General features: G+C 42.4%; 1 protein-coding gene across 1 annotated transcript; it reads left to right on the plus strand.

Moving 5' to 3' along the window:
• LOC124488565 (BTB/POZ domain-containing protein KCTD12-like) lies at nt 1–27,746 on the plus strand. Its single transcript, XM_047051254.1, has 2 exons — nt 1–1,733; nt 26,841–27,746. Exons 1-2 carry the CDS (start codon nt 887–889, stop codon nt 27,353–27,355), a joined length of 1,362 nt encoding a protein of 453 aa, XP_046907210.1. The 5' UTR covers nt 1–886; the 3' UTR covers nt 27,356–27,746.
• The last annotated feature ends 99 nt before the right edge of the window (nt 27,747–27,845 follow it).

The raw sequence follows: 27,845 nt of genomic DNA on the forward strand, positions 1-27,845 counted from the left end.
GGTTACACCGGGAATAGATGGCACAGTCGCAGCAGAGTTTAGTGTGGCAATAGACTGATAAAATACTACGTCGAGAGGAGAGACATACAGACTCAGCCTAGTGGAATCGAGTAGACAGTAATGGAACGGTCATTGGTTGTATTGGCTGTGTTGATCAGCTCACACATTGTCGGTACCAGCTGCTATATTGGAATTTTGATCCTGGTCGGAAAACCCACTGATGTCTCGAACTATGGATTGTTCTGAAGTAAAAAAAAATTGGGCGTCAAGACAACCGTGCAGAATTATGAGAAATTGTTATGGACACTAGGAGCATTCCTCCATGATTGCTTAATTAATGAGGGAACGGAGTTTTACAGAAAACAAATAGGGCGTATATTTCTTCTTTGTAACAATCCGGACCGTAGCCTTCCATTTTTACGCGTAAACAAAGACATGTTTCCTTTTGACTGCTATCTGAAGTTCCCTACGATGTTTTAGTTAGTAGGAACAACCTTTGTAGTTAGAATAGCTTGTATTATATTACTACATCGTACATGTCGCATTAGTTGGCTGAAATGCTGTAACGTGAGTTAAATGTTTGCAGCGTTAGAGATAGTGCTTTACAGCGGTTAAGCGCTTTTTAAAGGATAACCGCAGAGCCATTAGGCCGCTTATCAGTCTGCATTATCAGGACGGGACTGACGTATCTATTCCTTATTTTGACGCTAGATTTCAGCAACTATTTAAATACATTTTAGCACCTACATCTATCAACATTTATTTAAATTAAATTCAGACTGAATCTATCCAATCAACCATCAAACAACAAGCACCTCTGTTTGTGCCCATCCTTTGCCTATTTTTGCTTTTCTCACCAACCCCATAATTTGGACTGGACTTTAGCATGGCTTTGCCAGATAAAACCAGTGGTATTCCTGGGGAGGAGATCGTTTTTCCAGAGATTGTGGAGCTTAACGTGGGTGGCCAGGTGTATATTACACGATTTTCCACCCTCACCAGTGTCCCCGACTCCCTTCTCTGGGATATGTTCAGCAGGAAGTCCACTAAAGGGCTGGCCCGTGACACCAAGGGACGCTTTTTCGTAGACCGTGACGGTTTCCTGTTCCGTTACATCCTGGACTTCATGAGAGACCAGCAGCTAGTGCTGCCAGATCACTTCCCAGAGCGAGGCAGGCTGCAACGTGAGGCAGAGTTCTTTAACCTTCCAGAGCTCGTCAAACTCCTGGCACCCAAACTCAGCAAGCAGAACTCTATAGGGGAGGAAGGATGTCAAAGCGACCCGGAGGACTCCTCACCAGGCATCGATTCCTCACGCAACCTAAGCTCGCTGGGTGCTGCCGCCGCTGCCTGTGCTGGTCTTGTACAGGGAGGGGACGGGAAACGTTCAGGCTTCATCACCATTGGTTACCGGGGCTCATACACACTAGGACGGGACAGCCAAACTGACGCCAAATTCCGGCGTGTGGCACGCATCATGGTGTGTGGGAAGACCTCACTGGCGAAGGAGGTGTTTGGGGAGACTCTGAATGAGAGCCGTGACCCTGATCGTCCACCGGAGCGCTACACCTCGCGCTACTACCTGAAGTTCACATTCCTGGAGCAGGCCTTCGACAAGCTGGCTGATGCAGGGTTCCACATGGTGGCTTGCAACTCCACGGGCACCTGCGCCTTCGCACATGAGCAGACGGATGACAAAATTTGGACCAGCTACACTGAATATGTATTCTACCGTGAGTGAGATAATCAGTTCCCTGTGTCCACCCTGATCTCCAACCGACTGCCCCTCCCTCTCCAACGTCCCTTCCTGCTCCAGTAGAGGACCAGTAGATGCTTCACACTTGCAATCAGCTCTGTTCCTCTCCCTGCATCTTTCTCTCTGTCCCTTTCCAGCATCCTTCCCTTCAATCTGTGACCACCAGTAGTCCTGATCTTCTTTGTGGCTCCCAACTACAGTTCACAAGCTTTTACCCCCACAGCCCCCTGACCTACGCTGTCCCCCACCACCCCTGAGCCCCAGCCTTGGGATCTCACAACAGCAAACCCTGACTCCACATTTCCAGCCCCTGGCTTGAGCTCCGGCCTCACCCCGTCTCCAGTTCTGAAGCCCCAGCCCCCCTGTCAATATCACATTTCCTGTCTATGTCCCAGCACCCTGCCAGACCCTGACTCCCTATTTGAAAACTGCCTTGCTCTTGCTCTCTTTATATACCTACCTTGGGAAGGCATCACAATGTACTTAAAGAGCTTCTTTTGACATTTGAAGCTCCTGCTTGTCTGTGTAACTTTGTTTAGGCACAGGGTTTTTCAAGGGCTGGGAAGACTCCCTCTGTACTGTACTGACTTTACTGACTACAGGAGAACTGACCCTCTCTGTCTTTCTCTCTCTCTCTCTCTCTCTCTTTGTGTCTTTTGCTTGCTTCTGAACTAAACTACCAAAATATTGGATCTGAGCAACCTTGAAGACTGCAAGCCTGGCAGCAAGGAACAAGTGTTGCATGATAACACAAGTCAACTTTCAGTATTTATAGAAACACCCGTTTAGGACCCGGCAGTTATAGGGGTGGTGAGTTCACTACTTGACAACCCACAATTGTAGGTCAAGAGATCAGCAAGTCAGACATAGGTGTGGAAAGGAAACCTCCGTCTAGCACTCAGCTTATGTAGATGAGTAGATACTTGAATGGTCTAGGTGTGTGAGAACACAGGCAAGAAATGTCAAGGGAAAACAGCTTCTAGATACTGTATCTTGGGCTATGTACTAGCCTATGCAAGGTCAGGGCAGTTGTTTGGGGAATGTGGCACTAACCTGACAAGAGTCTAACTAGCAATCTAGTAATAGTGGGCCGTATGAAAATTAGAACTTTAAAGCAAGGATGGGGAACCTTTTTTCTGCCATGGGCCATTTGGATATTTATAAAAATTATTCGGAGGCCGTACAGAATTATCAACTTTAAAATGTGCCTGCTATATTTGGTCAAACATTTAATTAACTCACCCCTAATGTGATGGCTGGAACTGCTTCTCTTTGGTGAGGTTTGTGATGTTAGCTGGCACGGATGCAGCCTGCTTTGACTAGCGGTGCATCGGACATTTCTGGGAGGGTATCATGATTATGGAAAGGGATCGTATTATTTTTTATATTGCCACCATTTTTTAGACTGCTTATCGATCTGAGTGTTAATCCGGCGCGGAGCCATACGTTGTAAACATTCGGGGCTTAGCCCAAACCAACAACGTATTCTGGGTTTGATTTGCTAGAAAGGAATTCCTCACTACATTGGTACGCAACGCTGCGCGCCTCCACGGTCCTCTTCCACATATTAAAATAGTGCTGCTGCCAACGAATAATGCACCTAATAATATGGTTCCTGCAGTGCCATGGCGGGCCGGTCCAAATGATTTCGCGGGCCGTATGTTCCCCACCCCTGCTCTAAAGGATCAAGATGTCTTGTCTTGAACTGGAAGATAGAGAAAAAGGAGTTGCCAGAGATGTCAGTTGTAGTCTGAGTATTGATTGTGCAGTGAAGCATTAATAGAAAGAGTGGGCAAAAAGGAGATATGTGTTACATCACAAATGCCAATAGCTCTCTTTATGCTTCTCTTTACAGTCCATCTCTTCTATCTTCTCATGTTAATATTAGCTAAATAAATGTTTTTTTCTCAGTTAATCTATCAATTTAGTTAAGCCAGGGCCTATTTTGTCTTACAAACCCAAGCTGGCGCTTTGATTTTGGAATTAAGTGTTTCTCCATCTGATCATGCTATTCATAGTCAATCTTACTGTCTAGCTCAGTATCACAGTTCTAAGCTGCTGCCTATTTAATCAATCTCATTAACTAAGTGTGTGTCCCTGAGATATTCTGGAATTCCACTCCAGTTATAGCACAGTCTTCGACTCCACGTTGTTGAATCTGAAACAGGGTTAATATGGTAACGGTTTGTGAAGGTTATTTGTGAGACTAGTTTGCGTGCGTGGTTTGCATGGGTAGTCTGTGAGGTTACTTAGTAGTGGCAGTCTTAAAGACTACCAGCATGAGAGAGTGGGGGTTGTGCCCAGACAGCCCAAAAAATACAGTTAAAAAACATAATTATCTTCATAGAACTTCAAAGCACACATTCTCCTGGAGTTGATAAAAGCACAGTCAAGTTTTTGGGACAATAAACTGCTAAACTATTGCGTAGACTATATATTATAGACACTAAATATGGTTATTAAAGCTCTGAATATTGACCAGGTAAAGTGGGATTCTCTTGTTTTTGAGGCTGCTTGGGATGTTCTTTGGTGTGGGCTTTTATTTGAGATGCTGAGTCAGGTATAATCCAAAATAGCTTGGCAGCACATCTGACTGATGTGCTCTTCAATGTTGCTAGAATCGGATAGCACCCTGTTTGAGTCTGTTGACACTCTGTTGACAGCTATGTCAACAAACTAGGCAACACAAATGTTACTTTGGGACTAACGTAGAACTAAATAGATGAGGTAGATGAAACGTTGAGCTATCTGTCTTATACAATTTGGTCTGATCGTAATTTTCTATTCTTATTGGGATTCCCATCCATATATACTGTTAATCAAACTGAGGTTTGAGCCTGACATACTGTATGTACCCCATGACAGTTGTGTGTGCTTCCATGTACTAACTGTGAGTGTTTAAAAGAAGATATAAAAGTATTTCACAAATAAATAATCTTTCATCTCTCATTCCTGTGACAGAATATAATCCATGTAAGGACATACACTTTACTTATCAAAACTTTACTATCTACCCACATTCCCACAAACAAACACATCTCTCTTCTCTTTTGCCTTCTTTCCTCCCTTTTTACCAGTTTTCCCCCACTACAAGAACCTTTATTCCCAATCTCCTGCAAATCTCCCACACTACTATACTCCTGTCAGTCACTCTCTATCCATACTCTTGTGTAGAAGGGATTTAACTGGGAGGAGCTGACTGGCCACAGGGCCAGAATAGCAACCAGGACACATTGGTAACAGGCTCTGTCAAAGCAGATTACAGCCCTCGTGGTGCTTCCACTAATCCCGTAATACCGGTTGAGAGTTACAGGTCTAGGTGCAGACACAGATAGACTAATACAATACAGTTGTACTAGTTGTTAATTTGCAGCAGAGATGGGTCATTTCGATCCTATCCTAAACCTATGGTTTATTCACTAAATTTATTTAAATTGACTTTATTTTTTCTGTACAAATTGTGTAGATCCTAAATTATACTGTGATCACAAACTCTAAAAATAAAAGATAATATTTAGATTTATTCATAGCAATAGAAGAATCTTTTCATTATGAATCTGAACCAGTTTGGCAGAACAATTATCCAGCTTCTGCAGTCTAGCTTCATCAGACTTCCTCACACAGAACATCCAAACAACCACAGCTCTGTTCATCCCTGTTCACCTCTGAGTTTGGAATGCATACTCTTCTGAGAATACTGCTACCAGGAATGTGTTTCCCTTCACATGCAATCCTCCATGTTGGACTGCAGGAAAAGTTGGTTGTGAGTCTGTATATTCACAAACCTAGAGTTTATCAGCACAGGCTCCAATACTTTTGTTAGCACACATATGCGGAGGTGCAGGGGTGAATTTCAGACTCCTGTGTCTATAGCCACAGTATACTCCAGCAATACCTCCCTGTGTTGACCCCCAACCTCCATATTCCATACAGTAGCCTTTGGAAGTCACTCACTACCACACACACACTGTGGAGGGCTAGCTGCAGATTAACTTGAGCTGTCCCGATTGGGCATTGATGAGGCGTGACGCTATGACTTCCTAATGCTCCATTGTGAAAACTGAGGCTGATTGTTCTACAAAGCATGCTTGATGGCACACGCTTTATCACAAGAAGGGTCTAACTGTGTCACTAGCATGGCAGGTCTGCTGTTGATGCTTTAATAAAGAAATTCTGCAATAAACCGTATGACTTTGGCTCTTTTAAAATGCTAAATATACAAGGGGATAAAGTGATCCTGTTTTTCAAATGTGTGCAGAAACTATTTTAACTAAGAGTTTAAATACTTATATTTTAACAAAATGTTTTTTAGTCTGACCTTTGATCTTGGTGTTGTTGAGTGTTCTACAGAGCACAGTGTATATGTACTGTACCAAAACATTTTTTTTTAATTTGCAGCAGCAGCACTCTGAGAGTAAACAGTAGGCCTAATCTCTGAACCGGATGGGAGAGAAAGGGGGAACATTAGAATAAAACGATAGAAAGGTGGAAAGTTTTACATTGATAATACACTTATTACACAAATTACTTTTCTAATGGAATGGGTTGCTGGGGAAGCGTGCACACAGACTGTGTGTGTGTGTCCAGGTTGGTTTTAGAGCTTCTCTAAATATGCATGCACATGTTTGAACCCTTCAGGGCATGCTGTCAATACAGAACTGCTAAAGGACTTCAAGGACCTGGGGCCCGTTCTCCATACGTCGCTTATTACATCCGAGATCAAATGACACATCCAAGATGACATCATCTTGCTAATCATGATCTGGCTAATTCGGTTTTTTGAACATCCATGTTGTTTTTAATTAGTATAGCTGGATTGAGTTATACGTTGGTCTAACAGGGGGTATGTATCGATAGTAGAAACCTTGATCAGCAACGCTGCTATTGGCTATTGGCTATTGGCTGCTCACATAAGTCTATGGCTGGCTAAAAGGAGCACCCCGTTTTTTTCCGCAACAGAGCAACAGCTTGCTCGAAGGTTACTCTGAATTTGAAGATTTAATCAGAACGCCAAGGAACACCTCAAAGTCTGCAAAATCCAAGAACGAGGGCAGGCAAAAAGTAGCAGTAAGCTAGGCCTATGTTTTTCTTTTTTTCTTCATACTTTGTTTATCATCTTTTATGTCAGATAATGGGGTTTCAACAAATTTATGATTTAAATGACACCCTCACAAGAAAAACGATAGGCTATCTCTCAAAAAGTATAGGCTAGTAACATATCGCGCTGGGCTTAAGGATCTAGCCTATCTATCACGCAATGAACAATTAATTTGGTTTCATGTTAAATTCTGCTAATTATTCTTGCACCTTCCGCAACAGGTTCCTGTAGTAGAAACGGGCAAGACATGGCTGTGACAGACTTCCTGTATCACCTCTGCTTATAAAGCTTCAATCTAATCGTGTTTGGATAAAATAAATCTGCTCCCGAGCAGGTTTAAGCTTACGGACCTGTTGCTATGACAGCAAGTCCAGAGCTACGAAGAACCAAACAAGTTAATGACAAATAGTCAACAATCAAATCCAGCTAACTGAGTTAGCGACGTACGGAGAACTGGTTTCAAATGGACCACAACACATCTACTTTTGTTCTATGAAACGTACTTATTGAACAAATAGCTCCTCTACCACCGGATTCAAAAACCAGAATCGGAATTGAAAAAATTGAAGCGTCACCCAACCCTACTAGCAGGGCTGGACTGGCCATCTGGCATACAGGGCATTTGCCCGGTGGGCAGATGCACTTTTTGGCCGAACTGCCAATATAATTGGATGGAATTTTTTGGGGGGGTCGGGCCGGCCCATAGAGAACTGACAGCCGCCCATTGGTTAATTTTCTTTATTGGCACTGGCCTGCCTGACCCAGTCAAATCCAGGAACCCCCTTCCCCTGATTCATAATATCCAGACCCTCCAGGAATTTGCGATGTTGCGATCGCACCAATTCACGCAAATTCAACGATTTCCCGCAAATTCTGCGCAACGTTGCAATTTTAAGCAATCACCGCAATTTTCCCTCAATTTTGACCAATCGTCGTCGTCTCCCACAACTCTCTCCAGTAGGGGTTAAATCCAGTGTTGCCCCTGAACTGGTGTTCATTCTGGTGTATGTGAACTCTTTCACTCTTTTTAATTTTGTTCAATAAGTTACCAGATTTCTACAGACTTCCAGGCGAAAAATGCCAGGGACAATTTTTTATCCCAGTCCAGCCCTGCCTACTAGCCAGTCTTGTATCCTGATCGAATGATTGCTTTAGTAAAAAAAAATGCTGTTACATGCTACACAGAAGGACCAACTCAACAGGTGTTTTCTACTCTGAAATCTTCAATCCAAGTTTAAAATAGATTTTCATGCAGAGCAAATTCAACAATTTAATTAAATTACTTATCAAAACAGTGTTGCCTTCAATCCTTTTTTGGGGGTTTTGAAGAGAAGGGTTGATATTTTGCCCTTGAGGAAGAAAGAGTAGGACAAGCCAGAGCTGAGGAGAAGGTCTCAGGAGATCAAGAATCAACAGAACAATGCTTCACAATTCCTTTTATACCCACGAATAACCAATCACACCACAATCTTGACCCTTACTTATCAATACATGACTAGCAATAATACAGTAAGTTACACAATGATGTGTGAGAGCCATCAAGTTGAGACTCCATCCAGTAACTCTATATTTTACCATATAAAAGGTGGGGGCAGGTTGATAGCTTTACAAGATCAGCCTTTCTTCTACACCATCTCTTGGTCAAAATAGAAATTCAGAAAGTTCAACAGTTAACATTCATATAGGTTATTGGTCCTACCATTAACATCACCTGTGGCCATGCATCCTCCTGTAACTGGAGTTCCAGTAAATCTTTTTCAAGATTAGCCTTTATTCTTCTACCCTAAATAGTTGAGTACAAGTAGTCCATCTCTTGGTCAGTTTTTGACACTTTTTTCATGAGATGCAGTTTGTACAATTCATTTACTTGAAACTGAGAATACACGAGATTACACTACATTTCACAGTTCTACATGTAGAATTTACCTGCCATTAAATGAACATCTTACTGTATACAGCATCCATGCCCTGTTGTCAGAATGTGCAAATCATTTTTATATTCATTATTCTCATAATATCAGTGTAACTGACAATTCCACACAAGCCTGTAAATAAAAGTACATGGAGAGAGAACTACCAGTAGCTACCATACATAATTCTCTGCATCCATTTCTGTGGCAACAGTCATTTATGTCTCTTCATCATCTTAATCATCGTCATCCTTTGATGAAAAGCATTCTGTTGAGGAAAACTGTTACTACTAGTTGAAAAAGGCACCAATTGATATTTAGACTTTCTATCATGTCGAATATGATTAAAACCATGGTGACGTCGAGTCTACAATCACAAGCGTATAGCCTAAGCAAAATATGCATTACCTGTTCGTAGTAGTATGTTTTTATATGTAACATAAAAGTCCACCACTTTTTCTCCTGTAATATTAACGGATAGTGGGGGTTAAATGTTCAATGTATGGACTGGCTATTGCATTCAAATATATGCATTTACTTGGCAGCCATTGTCTCCCACGCCAAATGTATAGGCTACACTGCTACAGCCGGGCTAGTAATCAGAAGGTTGCCGGATCGATTCCCCGCCGTGCCAAAATGACGTTGTGTCCTTGAGCAAGGCACTTCACCCTACTTGCCTCGGGGCACACAGTTCCAAAACTGATCTTAAGTGTTGTGAAGTAGGACAACATTTTTGTCGTTAGGTGCCATGGTGAATCCTAGTATCGGAGCTCTATGTTGGCTTTTGGTAGTATTCATGCACGCGCTAAACTCAGAGTTGCCTTACTCCGAGTTGAATTAAAGGGGTGATTTATGGGTGATTTTTGGGGTATTTCACACTGTTCCTTAAGGTGTCCAAATAGGGTATGCAACATTGGATGGGCTGAAAATGGTCCGGGTGCTGTTCTATGCCCTCTGGTAATTCCTCTGAAATGTTCCCGGGAAAAAACGCTAGGTTTTCTCTTTTTATGGTATGCTCATTAAAGGGGCAATTGACAGTTTTTTTGGGGGTATTTCACACTGTTCCTTAAGGTCTCCGAATAGGGTATGTAACATTGGTTGGGTTGAAAATGGCCCGGGTGCTGTTCTATGCCCTCTGACAGATCCTCTGAAATGTTCCCGGGAAAAAACACAAGCTTTTCTCCTTTTATGGTATGCTCATTAATATTTAGATAAGCTGCGCGCTGATTGGTTGGTTATCAACGAGTGAAGCTGGGAGCAAAAACGCAACACGGCCAACAGCAGCACTCGCTAAAACACCGAAGTTGGAGACTTGAAATAAAAACGCGCAAATAAATCTATTGTGTCTACACAACACTGTTTTCAACAGATTGACTATATATCATTTGAAATGATAACATTACTTGTTTTCACTTCCGTTTTTGAAGCAAACTGGATTGACTTAGGTGGGTAGAACGTTAGGCTACAGCTTAGCAACCAAACCATATCGTGATTCTACTCGGCTTCAGTTAGCTAGCTAGGCTAGCTCTAGATATTTTGCTGTAAAATAACATGACAAAGATCTGGACAAACATCGTGAATTGTAGATTTTCATTACACAGGTTATTTATTTGAATGAAACACAGTCAGGAACATGAATGCTAAATGATCACACATTTTACCTATGCTCTTGCGTTAACTAGCAAGCTAAACTTGTTTACATGCCTACAGTCTAGGTGTTGCTAGTAACAGTTACTAGCAATGCTAACGTATCCTGTATCTATAACCTGCCTTTCTCCAGTTCTTTCAAATAGATTATTTAGACAGGCGTTAGCAATAAGCCAGACTGCTGTTCGTTTTCTGGCTATTTTTTCGGAAGCTTCCCTTCTAATGCCGACTACAGCTAGTCTAGCTAGAGTCATTTGATGTGTGTAGAAACGTATTTAGCATTCTACCTGGTATGCTATAGAGGGTTTTCACGGACGTCACATTCTGGGCAGTAACCCGGATGCGCGGCCATCTTGGAGGCACTCGATGTAAACAACTCAACGGAGTACAACGAAAATGACGCAAATTCTATACTCTTTGGTACAACTCTAGCCATGTCTAAACAACCGAAAAGGCCACCAAAACGTGTCCAAGATCCTAAGGCATACAGGGAAGGCCTTGGACCGCAAGAAAACCGTCGGTATGATGAGAAAATTGGATTTATTGGCGCTGCAGATCCTTACCAGTCAGCTCCCTCTTCTTGGATCTGTGACGACCCTGCGATTCTGCCGTCAGTCGTATATCCAGATATTGTGAACTACCTAGTTTCTCGCCGAGCCCATATACAGCGGAAGACCTTAAAGCTTACAAAGGTTTAGAGGCCTATAATCAGATGGTGTGTGGATGGGTGAGGGAGATGCAGTACCAAGTCCTCAACGACCGTTGTGTTGTGAAGGCCAAAGTAAGTAATGCAATAACGTCTTAAATCAACCTAACCATAACTGACACTCAATCGTGTTTTTCTTTTCATTTCAAAGACCCCCAGTTTGCTATGTAGGCCTACACTGTACACTATCTGAGTTAGTTTCATAAGATAAGATAAGCCTACATGTTATCATTTATTGATAAAAAGTGGTGAGAAACTATTTTGTTATTAGTCTTGGTTGAGCTTTGACAACCACAAGCGCCTCTTTCCTCTGACAATCTCTGGCATTCCTTTCCCTGGTTTTTAATAACTTTTGGAAGTCGATAATAAACCAAATGATTTTCTCGATCTGTCCTATTTGAACAACCTGAAACACGGCAATAATTCACCATTTTCCTCGCCGATCGGGATTTACTTCAGTGCCAGTGCAGTGTTGTGATGGGGAGTGCCTCCAAGATGGCGACTTCCGGTCTGATGACGCGTCCGTGAAAACCCTCTATATACAGGAAACGTTGGCATTGCTAATAACTGTTAGCACAACATCATACTGTCCTTATAGCTTGCGGTTGCAATGAGCATACGGTCGGAACAGCACCTCTTTCCAGGTTCAGCTTCCTAACAAATCCTGCTTGAAATTGTCCAAGGTTGTCAAAACTGTCTTGGGTGAAATGTTCAGAGCAAATGAATGATTGAGTGTCAAACTTCGCCGGGATCTTCTCATAGACAACAGCAGCCATGCCTGTTGAATGTTTGGCTCCTTGGGAAGACTGTGAGTGTTAGCCTTCCCTGTACAGCCTGGAACACAGCATTTACGACCGTGGTCCATTTTCAATATCCTTGTTATAATTCAAAACGTTCTTCTTTGTAATTCCTTATAAGTAGCCTACACAGTGCAGCCCGCAGCTAAACTAGTATCGGAGATAGACGCTACCTCGGGCTGGTCTGGATGTAAATTCTGGGGCGTGACAAAGATACAGACAAGAGCCAATAAGAGGGCGATCACCGGTCCTACGTAGGACCGGTAGCTTTGTTGAAAAGCTAGCGTTTTACAGCCAAATTTTTTCTTTTTGAGATTTGAATAGGAAAGAGGTGTCAATGGACTTTGATAATCACGGTATGTTCAGTTTACCCACGAACTGTCGTTATTCAACTATGAAAAGGTAAAATTGGTATTGCAGTCAATTGCCCCTTTAATATTTAGATGAGCTGCGCGCTGATTGGTTGGTTTTCAACGAGTGAAGCTGCGGAGCAGAAACGCAACACGGGCAACAGCACTAACTGAAACACAGAAGGTGGAGACGGAGACTTGAAATAAAAACGTGCAAATAAATGTATTGTGTCTACACAACACTGTTTTCAACAGATTGACTAGATAATTTGAAATGTTAACGTTAGTTGTTTCCACTTCTTTTGTCAAAGCAAACTGGATCGACTTAGGTGGGTAGAACGTTACAGCTTAGCAACTAAACTATATCATGATTCAACTCAGCTTCAGTTAGCTAGATATCTTGCTGAAAAATAACCTAACAAAGATCTGGACAAACATGCATTGTGAATTGTAGATTTACATGTAACACAGGTTATTTGTTCAAATTAAACACAGTCAGGAACATGAAATACTGCGATTATGTCCCGCTCACAGACGCTCAGCGTCTCTGGGGGTGAATGGAGGAGTGGGCTGGCCTGGACTCCGTACTTCAGCGTGATGATTGGAGGATCTGTCAAAAGATTGCATCTCAGTTTGATTGACAGCGAATTTGTAATATGAAAAGTCGCCAAAGCTATTCTGCCCATAGATTCTTCCACTGCAATGCCTTAGCTCACACGCTCGTAACCATATAAATCTATGCTCGCGACTGGTTGTCGCAAAGTAAGTACAAAAGTAGCTTACTCTAGTTATATTAACTCTGTTATACACACATAACTTCCTTAAAAACGAACTGTAAATTGTTACTCTGCTTATTTGTTTAACGAAACAGTAGCGCGACATAGCTATATGTAAATCAAGTATTGTTCAACATATTTAAGTTTTACGTTCAAAACAATTCTGGTACAATTATCTGTTCACTTATGATAATTTTATGAAAACTTTGACTATTTGTTTTGTTTTATTGAAACCATAGTGCGATTTTAGCAAGCCCAACTACTGTAGCTAGGTGTCTTATGATAAGGCCAGCACATTAATAAAACTTCAAAAAAATGGTAGGTTTAAAGCAAGTGGATTAGATCTGTCAGCTAAACGAAATCTGCAGCCTTAGACAAATATCCATAATGTTTTTTTATATTTGTTTTTCTTGCTTCTATCTCTCATTGAAGGATGAAGTTGTATGGAGGTCTAGATTGAGTGATATGGAAGGGATGGAGTGATATGAAGGGGTGATTGTTAATTTTGAATAATTGTCAAACAATGACAATGTAGATCTTGAATCTGCCCTGTGAGTCAACCTTGTGTCTTGCCTCTCTAACATTACACATTTGTGGTTGAGATTGAGTGACTGCAAAAGCCATAGCAAATAGAATAGAACTTCACTTTTCCAGAACTTTGTGGTGTCAGACACATCCAAAATGTAGCATGCACACAGGCATGTGCAGTATTTACAGGAATATGAAAGATGATCTGATCCACTGATGTGATCAATGTTTTGAGTCATGTCAATACAAAACATCGTCTAGCATGCCCATCCACACCAAAGGAAACATCCTCATGCAGCCCATCCACCATAAAGGTTTACCACCAGCAGCAGAGAAGGAAGCGGTGGATCCTCCGCAGCACCACCATCCCACATTACTCAAAGAAAATGTATTTTTTTGTGATGATGACATTAAATAAATTAAAGTATAACAGATTAGTTAAACTTGTATTTCCTCAGATAACTTTGATATTTCTGTATAATAGAGCATAAAATAAAATAATGAAACGAATCACAGAATACGTACATTGCATAAGTATTTTGACAGAACCCTGTGTGTGTGTGGAATTTAATTATCTACAGTATGAATCAAGGATTTACTCATGTTTAGTAGTTGTATTTCCAACAGATGTGGTTACATTCTGTTAAAGGCACTTGAGATATTCCACAAACACAAGCCTGGCATGTGCTTTTAGTTTTTCCAGATGGGAGTGCATGATGCAGGAAAGTAAGAGCAGCATCATCGAGACTTCTACACTTCATATAGGCCAACTGGAGTTGATCTGCCAGGTTCTGGATTGTCTCACAAAAGTATCAGACATTCAACTCTTCATCACCACTGATTAGGGGTGGAACATTACACTGAAGTCACGGTTCGGTTCGTACTGCGGTTCAGACATCACGGTTCGGTACGAGTTCGGTACAATGGGGGGGAAAGCAAAACAAAAATGCAGAAGCAGGGCTCCAGACTAACTACTGTACGTGCAAGTCTTAGCTAAATGTATGATGCGCTTGTCGATCAGTCCTCCTACACCACGACACGATAGGCTAGTAGCTGAGCAACATCGCAAACACAGGCAGGGATACAGTACGCCGGCCCTGGTCCCTTACATATACAACAAAACACGGACGTTGATGGAGCGCGAGTTGTCAGCTGCACCCTCCGTTTCAATAACGACTGATGGTTGGACTTCTCGTGCTACCGAAAGCTACCTCACGGTGACTGCTCATTTTATTGACAGAGTGGGAAATGAAAGCGTCAGTTCTACAGACACGGCCCATGTATGAGCAGCACACAAGCACTCACCTAGCTGAGAAGCTACAGAAGGTCGTGGCAGAGTAGAAACTAGAGAGGCCTGGAAATTTGGAATTTATTGGGTTCTGTACAACATCAGCACATGTTAGCAACAACTCATAGATACTACGCTCTGGATAAAAGCGTCTGCTAGACTAAATGCACGTTCTAGTAAGACAGCAATATCAGCGAGCCCTCAGCATTAGTACCGCAGCTAAAAGTCTAGGAAAGTTTAGGCTATTTTTCGCTATACTTACACTACGAACATTCATATTTACCACTAGCGTTGCATAGGCTACGTCTTTAGTGCTGCTGCTGCTGCTGCTGCTGGCTGACTCACTCAGGCACAGCTCGGCTACATCAGTTTCAGAGCTAAGGCGGGGCTACAGCTTGTCCCTAAAGAACACGAATATCTTACAGTAGTTCCGCATTACATTAATTAATTTGCATGCAAGTTTTTATACATTTTTATACCGTGTATTCTCCGTGCAATTTCACGAGCCGAACCGTGACGCCCGTACCGTACGGTTCGGTACGAATACATGTACCGTTCCACCCCTACCACTGATGTAAGAGCTACATCTTGGAAGTAAAGGACCAGTTGAACAGTTCACAGAAGACAGGGATAGTTGTTTGAAGCAGGTCTCCAGGAGCTTCTTATTACTGATGTTGTCAGGACATAATGCTTTGTTGACTTTGGCTATTTGGTGAAGTTAAGCCCTCTAGAATGAGTTCAGAGTATCTGCAAAGGTGCCACAATCCTTAAGGCCCATGTTACAGGGTGTACATTGGTTCTCTGTAGTCCCAGAAAACGTTTAAGTCCTCATCGCGTAGTAATGGGCATTTCGGCTCTTTTTCATGAGCTCGTTTGACTCAGCTCACTGAAAAGAGCCGGGTCTTTTGGCTCCCAAACAGCTCTTTAAAAAAATGTATGTTGTAACTATGACTTGGACTATGATAGGTGTGTTAACAATTCTAATAGGGGTTATGCGCAACATTCTTCCGGGTTCTACAAAACAGATGTAACTACTTCCGGCCGGCCGCTTTTGAGGTAAACACAGCGTAGTAAAGAACACCTACTATAGCCGGTGTTTAAGGAGCTACCCTTAATTACAATTTCCCATGTACACAGGATTTCCAAACGGACTTCCAGAGCCCCGAGTACCCTGGGGAGTAGCCTTTTTTGTTGTTGCTCGCAGACGATTAAAACAGTCAAACGAAGACTGTACCTGTAGAAGTCCAAGTGGACTCAAAGAATGCAGTGTTTGGCCATCAACTGCAACAACTACCAGTGTGACAGTATTTATTTACAGGTCAATTTTCTCGGTAGCGTAATCTTATACACCTGCTAACTTTAACGTTTTTTTTGGCTTAGTAGTAGGCTAGTAAACGTAATTCCTTCTAGGAACGATAGGTTTTAGCTATAGAAACCAGAATAATGATATGGATATGACACTAAATTAAAATAAGCTTCTTAAATTAATTTGCTAAATTCATATATTTCATCGATAACTTAGCACTAGTTGTGTAGCTATGTAGCCTAGTGTAACGTTGTAGTTAATGTGTAGAGCTAGTGTTAGTGCTACCTCCTGGGAAACGGTCTAACGTTAGGCTATTATAACGTTATATGAACTCATCACTTTATTCCTGTCACACTTACCCCAATGTAGAGAGTAATACAACTTATAAAATCCTTGAACTTCCCTGTCAATATAAGTTATTTGGATCATCTAGCGCTGCAGATGTGTACAGAAGTGATGGAAGCGGAAACGATTACATCTGTTTTCCGGTTCGAACGCTGAGCGCTCCGCATAACCCCTATTAAATTAATAAATGAAATCATACTCTATCTTAACCACAATGTGCATTGATTTGCTATGGCCAACCCTCTACGGACACAATGAAGCTTGAGCCGCCATTGGCTAGTAAATTTTTTATTTTATTCGCCAGACTTTTTACATGAAATGCATGAACAATGCAAGTATATTATCTGTCTGAATTATTCTTTATGTTGCATATGGATTGAATCTACCATTTTTTAGCAAATGGATTTCTCTTGCTACTTGACTTCAGCCACCTCTCTAGTGCTGACCAGTGTTGGGGGTAATGCGTTATGTAATATAACGCGTTACATAATATTATTTCTTAATATTAAATATATTATTAAAGTTACTTATTTAAGTAACGTGCGTTGCTTGTCCAAGTTACTGCATGAATTCAACAAATGACTTAAATAGCCTTATAAATACAGATTGTTGCCTAAACGACACTTCCTGGGTGCAGTAACCTCACAGTTTGCTTTTGATTCACGCTAGCGACTAAAAATCTAGCGTTGAGCGTCAAATCTAGTGACTTTCCGTTACTTTGCCAATCTCCGTTTTCGTTGTTGAGCTGCAGCAAATCATGTTAACTCGCCGTCAAGCGCGGTGCGTCATTGAAATATGCGCTAAACTTCTTATTGACTTCTAACTCAGTCACAGGCGGGTGAATTTGAACAATTTACTATCCATTAGCTAATTAAAGATAATTTTTTGTCGCCCAGCGTGAAATTTGGTGGCATATGCAAGTGATTTACTCGCATTGTAGAGTGTTGTATGGCTCTCCTCCGAGTTTCAACTACTCGTCTGACTGTGTGTGTGTGAGTTGGCTCGGTCCTCCCTCATGCAGTATACCCAGCTAACACATTTACGTTGCCCTGACGTTGTCGCAACGTCACGCGATGACCAAACATACGGGACCGTGCATCTGTGGGGCGCCAGTAGGTTGCCGCAACGTAATCTTGTGACGTTGCCAGTCCGTAACCGCGACGTCGTGGCAACGTTAATTTTCCAACGTTGCCAGTCCGTAACCGCGACGTCGTGGCAACGTTATTTTCCGACGTTGCCAGTCCGTAACCGCAACCTCCTAGCAACGTAATTTTCTGACGTTGCCAGTCCGTAACCGCGACGTCGTCGCAACGTTATTTTCCGACGTTGCCAGTCGGTAACCGCAACCTCCTAGCAACGTTGTTTTGGGACGTTGCCAATCCGTAACCGCGACGTCGTGGCAACGTTATTTTCCGACGTTGCCAGTCGGTAACCGCGACCTCCTAGCAACGTTGTTTTGTGACGTTGCCAGTCCGTAACCGCGACCTCCTAGCAACGTAATTTTGTGACGTTCCTAGCCCGTAACTGCGACGTCAACAATTTACTTAATAATGAAGTAACCTATATTTCATATGCAGACCTCATTTGCCCAGAAGGCTACTTGTTTTGGTATAATAGATAGCCAACGTTAGGAGGAATATGTTTGTGTGATGTGTAGCCTGACTCAAGCTAAATCATAAATGAGGCAGCATTTCAGAATCAGAAAGTGTTTTAATCGCCATGAAAGTTTGCACAGACAAGGAATTTACTTTGGCAGGAAGGTATATACATTCACCATATAGGAATCCTAAATATGTGGTCTACCTATACTAAAGGGGAGTCAGATGGCTGATCGGTTAGGGAATCAGGCTATTAAATCAGAAGGTTGCCAAATGATGTGTCCTTGGGCAAGGCACTTCACCTTACTTTCCTCCAGGGAATATCCCTGTACTTACTGTAAATAAGAGCGTATGCTAAAATGACAATGCACAAAGTATGCATGTAACATTTACAATAAAAACTAAAATGGCCAAAATATATACATACGTGATAAAAAGTGCCACTGCAAAACAAAAGTGCCAAACAAACAAAGTGCAAAAAATGAATTAAAATCTTCTTCCAGTCCCCGCTACGAGTCCTGTCTGTTGGCCCTGACAAGGAAGCACAAAATAAGTTAGTGTTCGATTAACATAATCGCACGTGTGAAAAGGGGCTATACAAGTCTTAAAAAATCACATCTAAAATAATATACATCATCAATTAAAATATTATGTGATTCTATATTTGTGTCATAAACAACATTGTGTCATCATGTGAAAGATTGGATATGGAAGTTGCAAACATGATTCATTCACCTGGATGGTTTTGAATGGGCTGCCGGGGTGTGTTTGAGTGTTTCCTCTATGCGGAGCTCCACAGCTTTCTCTCCCAGTCCCGTCTTCTACTTCATCACAGCGTCTGGAATTAAAAGTCATGAACTTATTGTCAGCACCAATGTGAACGTTGAATGCGTGTAAGCCATAGTTTGTGGGATCTCCAAACACTTACCGCTCTCTTTCGCAACTCCAGCACCTTAAGGCGCTCCTCAAGGTCTTGAAGTTCAGCCTGTGTTTGGGCCACCTGTAGGTCCATCACTGGCACCTCTTCAGTGTGTCTGCCCTGTGGTCGCCTGAACAGGAGAGCCTCTCGCTGGTTCTCTTCCAATGTCTCCATCTTCCGGAGCATAACCTGTAATGTGTCTGTAATTAAAGACAAGTAAAACAAGTTTACAAGAGTTTGCATGATTGGCATACACTGTGGTTCTTCTAGATTAGCTGTAACATTGATGTACATAACAAATGTTACCTTGATTGGTCTTTGCCCAAGATGGTACAGCTGAATGGGGTATACAAAGCATTAGTAAGACAACATTTGTTGTTTTGACAAATATGTTTCCCCCCACGATCAGAACAACTTAAGTATGCCTTACAATTAGGTATGCCTTACGATGGCAATGGTATGAGTATTTTTTTGAGTGTCTTATATTTGCACTTGCCTGGCTGCCAGCTGTTTTCCGGGGCGCCCTATGGGTTCTCCTCCACCAGACCAGAGTTGACACCTAGAAGTATGGCATCTGGTGATGCAAACGTTTTAAGTCATACTTTTGCTTCAAAGCATAGCCTTTAAGGTTGCCATGGCTCATACAATTATTGTCACTGTTATAAACGGTCATTCATTACTTTACCATAATTTCCAAGGGACACAGTACTTGTGATGGTGGTCGGATCACCTGTACAGAAATGAAAGTGGAATGTAGTTTACGTACATAGTAGCCTATTAGTATATTGATACTGAAGAAGCATCGCACATATGTGATCGTTCGAAAGCAGGGCCCCACAGCGTAGCGTCGCACATGTGTGATCCTGAACATTCCAACCAACTATTTTCCGATGGGCAGAAACTATATAATAAACACTACAGTATGGCTTCAAAATGTACAATTAGTAGGCTAACAAGTAACACTAGCAAGTAGTAGAATTGGTGCGAGTATTATCTTAGGTTGCTAGGTAACGAAAGCTAATTAAAGCTACATAGCTTCAGTTTTGGAAAAATAACTCACGTACTCTGGTGAAAGTGTCTGACATATTTAGAACTCACGCATCTAAAGGTTAAAACGAATAAACTTATCCAAAAACAAATGTCATGTACAAATTGGAAGAATTAGTGACATGATACTTTTACAGACGCCATTGCTGTACATGCCATGACCGACTGTGAACGTGATCAGCCACGCGTTAGCGTCTTTGAAAATTCAGGGCTAGCTAGCTAAATAAACTATTTTGGGACAAGGTTTTCTAACAGTTCTGAACGTTTATTTTCACTGATTCTTTTGAGGGTGATTCTTGAGACGCTAAACTTAGATAACATGTATGCATTTTCAGTATTTCAAAATAACTTTCTGGAGGGTTTAACCTAGCTAGCGAAATCCCAACGTAAACAATGTGAATCTGATATAACGCTATAAACAACTCAATTTCTAACCTATATGCCCCATCCAATTTCTAAAAATATGTTTATATATTTAAAACTATGTCTGTAAAGAAACTCACCTTTGAAGTAACTTATTTCCAGGTAAAATCCATTGTGTGAAAGACGGTAGGACCCCGGCAAAAACTGTTTAGGAAGCCCAGTTTCAGCTATGCGTTGAAATGGGCATGCGCAAAGTTGTTGCCCAGGGGCAGACTGAGGGGCAGGTTTGCTAAGGAAGAATTGTAATATTTTGTGATGACTTGTCTTTGAAAATGAAACTCTTAAGAGTCGCTTACCTTTTGGTCACATTTAACCATTTTGTATTACAAAACTATTGGAGCACACATTTGCATTGTGTGTCATACAGCTTTGGTGTGCTATAGCCTACAAATAATGTTTGCTTAATCATGATCACACATTGATTGCTTTTGTACATGTTTATAGTAAAGAATGAAAGACTAAATTATATTCCGCATTCTGTCTTTTTATTTACGCTATGTGTCTGCATATGAGAACATTGATGACCAATGACCTGCTGGGGCTGAGCAGCACATGAATTACATGCATTGTCTACATTTATATATATAAACCACTATATTGCACTCAAGATCCGTTGTCCTGTGACAAAAATAAGGTAACCAGCCGACCAAGGGACGACGTCGCAGCAACGTTGTCCACGGGTCTAAAAATAAGGTAACCAGCCGACCAAGGTACAACGTCGCGGCAACGTTGTCCACGGGACCAAAATTAACGTAACCAGCCGACCAAGGTACAACGTCGCAGCAACGTTGTCCATGGGACCAAAAAATAACGTAACCAGCCGACCAAGGTACAACGTCGCGGCAACGTTGTCCATGGGACCAAAAAATAACGTAACCAGCCGACCAAGGTACGACGTCGCGGCAACGTTGTCCATGGGACCAAAAAATAAGGTAACCAGCCGACCAAGGTACAACGTCGAGGCAACGTTGCCCACGGACCAAAAGATGACGTTACCAGCCGACCAAGGTACGACGTCGCGGCAACGTTGCCCACTGGTCTAAAAATAACGTAACCAGCGGACCTAGGTACGACGTCGCGGCAACGTTGCCCACTGGTCTAAAAATAACGTAACCAGCCGACCAAGGTACGACGTCGTGGCAACGTTGCCCATGGGACCAACTGGCAACATTCCCTTTATAACGTTGCTACGACGTTGCCACGACGTTGCCAGAAGGTAACGTCGCGGGTTACCAACTGAGCACTTACTGGCAACGTTGCCGCAACGTCATGTGTTAGCTGGGTAATTGGTTGACACCGCGTGTATGATTGACAAGAACAGAATGTGAGGCTGATCAGACCGTCAAAACGAATGTGTGTGCGCCTTTAAGGCCTATATAATAATTATTTTGTTCTTTTAATTAGTCAATTATTTCAAATACATTGAAATAATTCATTATTTCATTATTACTTAATCATTTAATTTCTATAGGCTATATTAATCTATTAAAAATAAAGTTGGCTCTTAAGATATGCGATTCAGCTCTTAGAGCCGGCTCATTCGCGAATGACCCATCACTACATCGCGGATTTTGCAATTGTAGTTGAAAGACAAACTGCTGCAACCTATTTTTTGATACCTGTGCACGTAAGCATTATTATTATACTAATTACTGGCTCTGCATTCTTGCATTCTGCAAGTTTACATGTACATTTAGTCATTTAGCAGGCACTCTTATCCAGAGCGACTTACAGTTAGTACAGGGACATTCTCCCTGAGGCAAGTAGGGTGAAGTGCCTTGCCCAAGGACACAACATCATTTTTGCATGGTCAGGAATTGAACCGGCAACCTTATGATTACTAGCCCGATTCCCTAACCCCTCAGCCACCTGAGTTCATGGTTTGATAGAATAAGTGTTTGTTTTGTTTTGGAGACAGCTGTGGATCTGATTACATATTGCGCTGTGCCTGGGATTGGCGCAGGGTCTGTGGTTTGTGTGTGTGTGCATGTGGCTCTGGTTTGCAGTATGTAGTTGTAAGGACCCGGGGCCAGATGGCTGGTTAGCAGTCACTGCGGGGTAATGAAGCACTCACTCTGGTTCCCTGATGTGCTGAACAAGCACTTACTGGCTCTCTAGACACACATGCACGTGCACACAGACATTCACTCAATCACACACACATGCACGCATACACATGAGCACACACTTGCTCTCTCTTCAATTTTTTCTCTGTTTTACACCCAAATGTTTATTGCTACTTTATAAAATGGCCCTTAAAACAGAGGGGACCAAGGCCCACCTAACTGCACCCACCTGTTCTCCCACACCCCTATCTTGCCCTCCCAACCCCACCCTCCTGCCACCCTACCCTTCTGTCCTCCCAACATTTGCCCTCCTTCAACCCTCTTGCCATCCCCCCCACCATCCTGCCATCCCCGGGTATCCATCCCTTCCAGTACCAGCTGTGTCTGATGGAGCACTTAGTAGGAACAGCCTTGGGTTGAACAGGCCAGCAGAATGTGAAACTTCCTTCTGTGTGCGTGCATATATTCATGGACATGTTCATATAAGTATGTGAGTGTTTGAGTGTGTGTGTGTGTACATATGTGTGTTTTAATTATGGCCTGACTGGCGTGTCTGAACGTCCACTCCGTACTGTGGAGTAGTTGAGGCTTGGGGCACTGTTGCATTGTGCATTCAGTTATTTATAGTAAACCAAGCACTGCGCTTCAGTAACCTGCCACGGACACACTAAAGTTTACACACACACACACACACACACACACTCATTCAAGTCTGTTGTGGTTAAGGTTTTTGAGCTGTCACACCATAATAACAGGTCCAAGGTTTTTTTACACCTCTTCTGTCCATGTGTCTCTTTCTCATTTCCTCTCTTTATCACCTTCTCCACCGTCACCCGTCATGCTCTATCTCTCTGTTTCTCTGTGTTCTGATGTAGCTGTAGCCAAGAAGCCGTTTCATAATGGAAAGTGATGGACGGTAATTGCAGTGCATCCATTAGCACTGTGATTACAGTGTTCAGAAGTAGGCAATATACAACAGCGGTGGGCGGAAAGAGGAAGGTGGGAAAGAGGGGAGAAAAGCGGAAAGATTGGGTAAGGGTAGGACAAGGGGCATGCAGGGCAAGAGAGGGAAGGATACAAACATTTTAAAAATAGCCAAAACCCACTTCTCTCAATCTCTTATGAATCTTTTATATACATATGCACTGCATGTTATAAGCTCTCTCTTTGAGTGTATGTCTGTGTTTGTATGCAGTGAGAGTGAGCGCTGAGAGCTGGGGAGCAGTAGTGTGTGTGTGCACATGCGTGTTTGTGTTTGTATGGGTATAAGGGCTGGGCTAAATTTCACGTCCACCATCTGGGATTGTGGTTCTAATCTTATTAATTTAGAGTAATCTGGACTCGCAGGCCTGTCCTCACTTTTTCACCGCCCTGGAACAAATATACACACACACGACCACATACACATCAATGTATTTAAGCAGGGATATAAGGTTGAGAAGACAGTCGGAGAAGGGTTGAGGAAGGGGAAAGAAGAATCTCAGAAAAGAGTCTGTGGGAGAAGTTTGGGGGGGATAAACAAGGAGGGGGATTTCAAGGAATGAATATAACTTTTAGGTATTGTGAATTGCAAAATTATTAAGACATGGATTGGTTATATTCTCTTACACTCTCTTAGGCTTCAAGACACAGTTAACCAATTTTCCAACTGGCAGAGGGAAACAAATGTAGGGTAACAGTGGAGAGGATGGGTGTGGGTTGCATGGAGAAAGGAGAAAAAGAGAGAGAAAGACGTAGAGGTTTTGTAAGTAGGGTGGCTAAATGTAACACAACGGTTTTCCAATGTGTGTGTGTGTATATTATTGTGTGTGTTGTGTGAGCATGGGAGTGTGTGGGTTTACGAGTGGCACAGAGAAATAGTCCCCATTGGTGAGGCATCTTTCCATCCCTCCATCCCTCTGTCATACCCCCCCCCCCATACATCCTCCAGACTTAGAGGCAAGGTAAAATTTAATTTCCTTTCCGTCACCTTAGAGAAATAAAAAAGCAAAACTATCAGCTTTCTCTTTCTGTCTCACTTTCAACATTTTTATCTCTATTTTTAAATCCACCTCTTTAGACGTACTCAAGCTGTATCTCTAATGCACCTCATCATTTCTAATAGGTCTCTTTCTCTCACATACACACATCAATTCAATTGAACAGATGTGTATGTGTGACTGTGAGAGAGACAACTACAGTAATGCTTAATTTGGAATGTCATTAAATAGCACACCTTTGTCTCTAACGCCGTCTCAAACCTGTTTACCACTCTGCATTTGTAATGCTATGTCTCTCAAGTAGGATTATGGCGTTGCAATGGGGATGAGAGTGTCACTGTGTTCAAGGCACCACACTAGCAATCAGTCACCAACACAAAATGAGAGACTAAGATCACCTGAAGACCCTTGGGGTGTCTATTAGTATTGGATTCCAGATGGGTTCTTCCATTGAGCCCATGGAGTAATATTTAGTTCTTAAAATATCTGGTTTCAGTTCTTGAGTGTAGAACATGTCTCCAATAGGCTACTGTGACTAGGTGGACTAGTTGGGATGAAAACCGAAAAATGTGGGTTTACTGTAGGTTGCCCCAGTAACATCACCCATGGCTTTTGTGTGGGTACCCAGTAAGTCACCCCAGTAAACCTAAGACCGTTAAAGTATATATACATATGAATCTATAATTCAGTATTACCTACAGGCAGAAAGAGCATAATGCAGGTGAGTGTTTGTGTATTTTTGTGAATCGCGGTTTTGGGACCACTATATGTTATGAGAGAAAGAGTGAAAGAGAAGGAGAGAAACGAGAGCATACAAATGCAGTATGTTTTCCTTTCCCTCTGGAGTCACAGTGGGGGATATGGAGTGAATGTATTTCCTCTCACATGTATAATGAGATTGCAATCACAACAAACTAACTACATGCTCTTATGGTTCTTCCCTTTGGCACTTATTTTGGTTGTTCACAATATGTGCTTCATATTTTGGCTAACCGCAATGTTTTGGGGCCATCTTGTTGTTATCAGTGACCTATGCACTTTGTAAAGCTCTCTTTTGGAAGTCGCTTTGGATAAAAGCGTCTGCTAAATGAATAAATGTAAATGTTGATACACACACAAGAAAAATGTTGTGTCACATTGAGCCACCCTACTCTCGCTTTACCTTCTCATTCCACTCCTTCCTTCCTACTTTTCTTTTTCTCTTTCTTTCTTTTTTTCTTTCACAAGTAAACACACAGACATACACAAACACTTGCAAACACACACAAACATCAGCTATGCATGCAGAGAGGCAGAGTACTGCAGAATATTCAGTGCTGCCTCCATTTGGCACACACAGTTTTTCCAGTTATATAAGCTTGCCAATGAGCCCTGCTGGAGAAGGGAGCACACAGGCTGTGTGTGTGTGTGTGCGCCTGTCAATGTCTGTGTGAGACCCTGTGTGATCCATTGTGACTGTGTGGCCCTGTGGAGAGCAGGAGTGTGTGCATGCATTGGAAGCTGTCAGCACCAGCTAATACAACCTGGCATGAGTGTTCCTTGTAAGGCAAGTGACGAGAGGCAGGCTTGCCTATACAGAGAGGGCAGGAGAGTGTATTACTTTCTCCTTATGTTGCTTTGGCACCCTCTCCTCTTCACACCCTCTTTTACTTTTCGCTACCTCTAGTGCCGCTGTCACCCACTTAACCTCCTTACTCTACATCCCTCTGTGCCTCTACTTGGTCTCCCAGGGTGAGTTTACCTCAGTCCCTATGGTAAGAAGATTTCAGTGGAGGCCAGTGAAGAGCTAGTCTCCCTGCCAGCAACGCCTCTAACAAATATTAAACCACACAAAAAGACAGAAAGCAATCAATGATTATCTGTTTTGCAGAAATTAATTCAATACAATTAAAACTCAATAGGAATTATCTTATCTTACATCTTTCAAATCAACTGTTTGGCAACTATGTGTAGCCTAAAAATTAATGCCAATAAAGCAGACTTAACTCATTCAAAATGTATATGTTAGAGCAAGAGAGGCTGACTAAAACAGAATAAAGACAGAAAGGTATCAAGTATTTTACGTGAAGTTTTTTGTCTCTGTTTATCTATTTTGTAGAAACTTAAAAGTGAACCAAATATGACATTGTTAAGGTCTCTTGTTTTATGTGTCTCTCTCTTTCAATGGATGGTTAGATTGTGGTTATAAATACATAGCAGATTCCTGTGGTGTTTATTTGGCTCAACTCAATATTCATGCAGACTTCTTTCTGTTTCTGCCTCTACTTCAGTATTTCTGCTATTTTTGTTCTATCTCCTCAGGTGGAAGCCCTGTGTTTCTGAAACCCATGACCTCTGACCTTCCAGCTATTGCCCATCTGAAGACTACACCCACCACAGTCCCCTTACCCCGGAAAGCATATAGTCAACCAGAGACCAACACCAGCCTGGACCTGAGACAAGGCCCTCCACTTGACACTCCACCACGTCCATCTACACCCCTTGCCCCTGACACTCCCGACCTGCCTCCTCCCCCCCCAGTCCTACCATTGCCCCCCTCTTCTAAACCATCATCCACTTCCACCCCCCCTCCTCCATCACCACCTCTCCCGGATCTCAGCCCTCGGCGACCTACGACCCTTGTCCTGACGACCCTGCCCCGTTCCACCGCCAAGGAAAACGGAGGCCCCCTGCGAGAAGAAGAGGAGGACCGGAAGATGATGGAGAAGGACCTGAAGAAGTGTATTGAGGACTTTAAGAAGATCCGTGTGCCCAACGCCTTCCCTGATCGCAAGAGGCACTGGCAGAATGACCTGCTAAAAAAGTATAACGCTTAGGGAGAGAAAGAAAGAAATAATTTAAAAAGTGTGTTTTTGCCACATACTTGGGTTTGACACAACAACATTGCTATTGCTGTGATGCTCAATCTGCTATGTAGATGGTCAGGAATTCCATTATGTATGAAGACTGTGTTCGATTCAGTGCTCTCCAACTTCAGGGTTAGTAATATTGGCCTTTGTGCTTACATTAACAGTAAAGTACACAGTGTGTGGCTCTGCACATCAACAGACATATTCATTGACGCACTGACTAGACCAGACTGCATTGGTCTAAGTTTGCTACCTGCATGGGACTATTTTTACCACCCAGGGGTCTCATTTATAAAAACTATGCATAGGATTCTTACTAAAAGTGTATGTATGCCCAAAAGCCTAAAAAGGCGTACGCCCCCCCAAAAACTGATTTATTAAACCGTGCGTACGCACACCTGTAAGCAATGTTCCCTTTATAAATCACAGATTACCCACAAGTGTGCGTACGTGAATC

Source organism: Hypomesus transpacificus, unplaced genomic scaffold (genome assembly GCF_021917145.1).
Source record: "Hypomesus transpacificus isolate Combined female unplaced genomic scaffold, fHypTra1 scaffold_143, whole genome shotgun sequence".
Taxonomy (NCBI): Eukaryota; Metazoa; Chordata; class Actinopteri; order Osmeriformes; family Osmeridae; genus Hypomesus; species Hypomesus transpacificus.

What these genes read in the sequence shown, in the direction of transcription:
- LOC124488565 (XM_047051254.1), top strand. Translation starts at nt 887, where the DNA reads ATGGCTTTGCCAGATAAAACCAGTGGTATTCCTGGGGAGGAGATCGTT. An exon ending in CACTGAATATGTATTCTACC is followed by an intron (nt 1,734 to 26,840) that starts GTGAGTGAGATA and finishes CTATCTCCTCAG; the next exon opens with GTGGAAGCCCTGTGTTTCTG.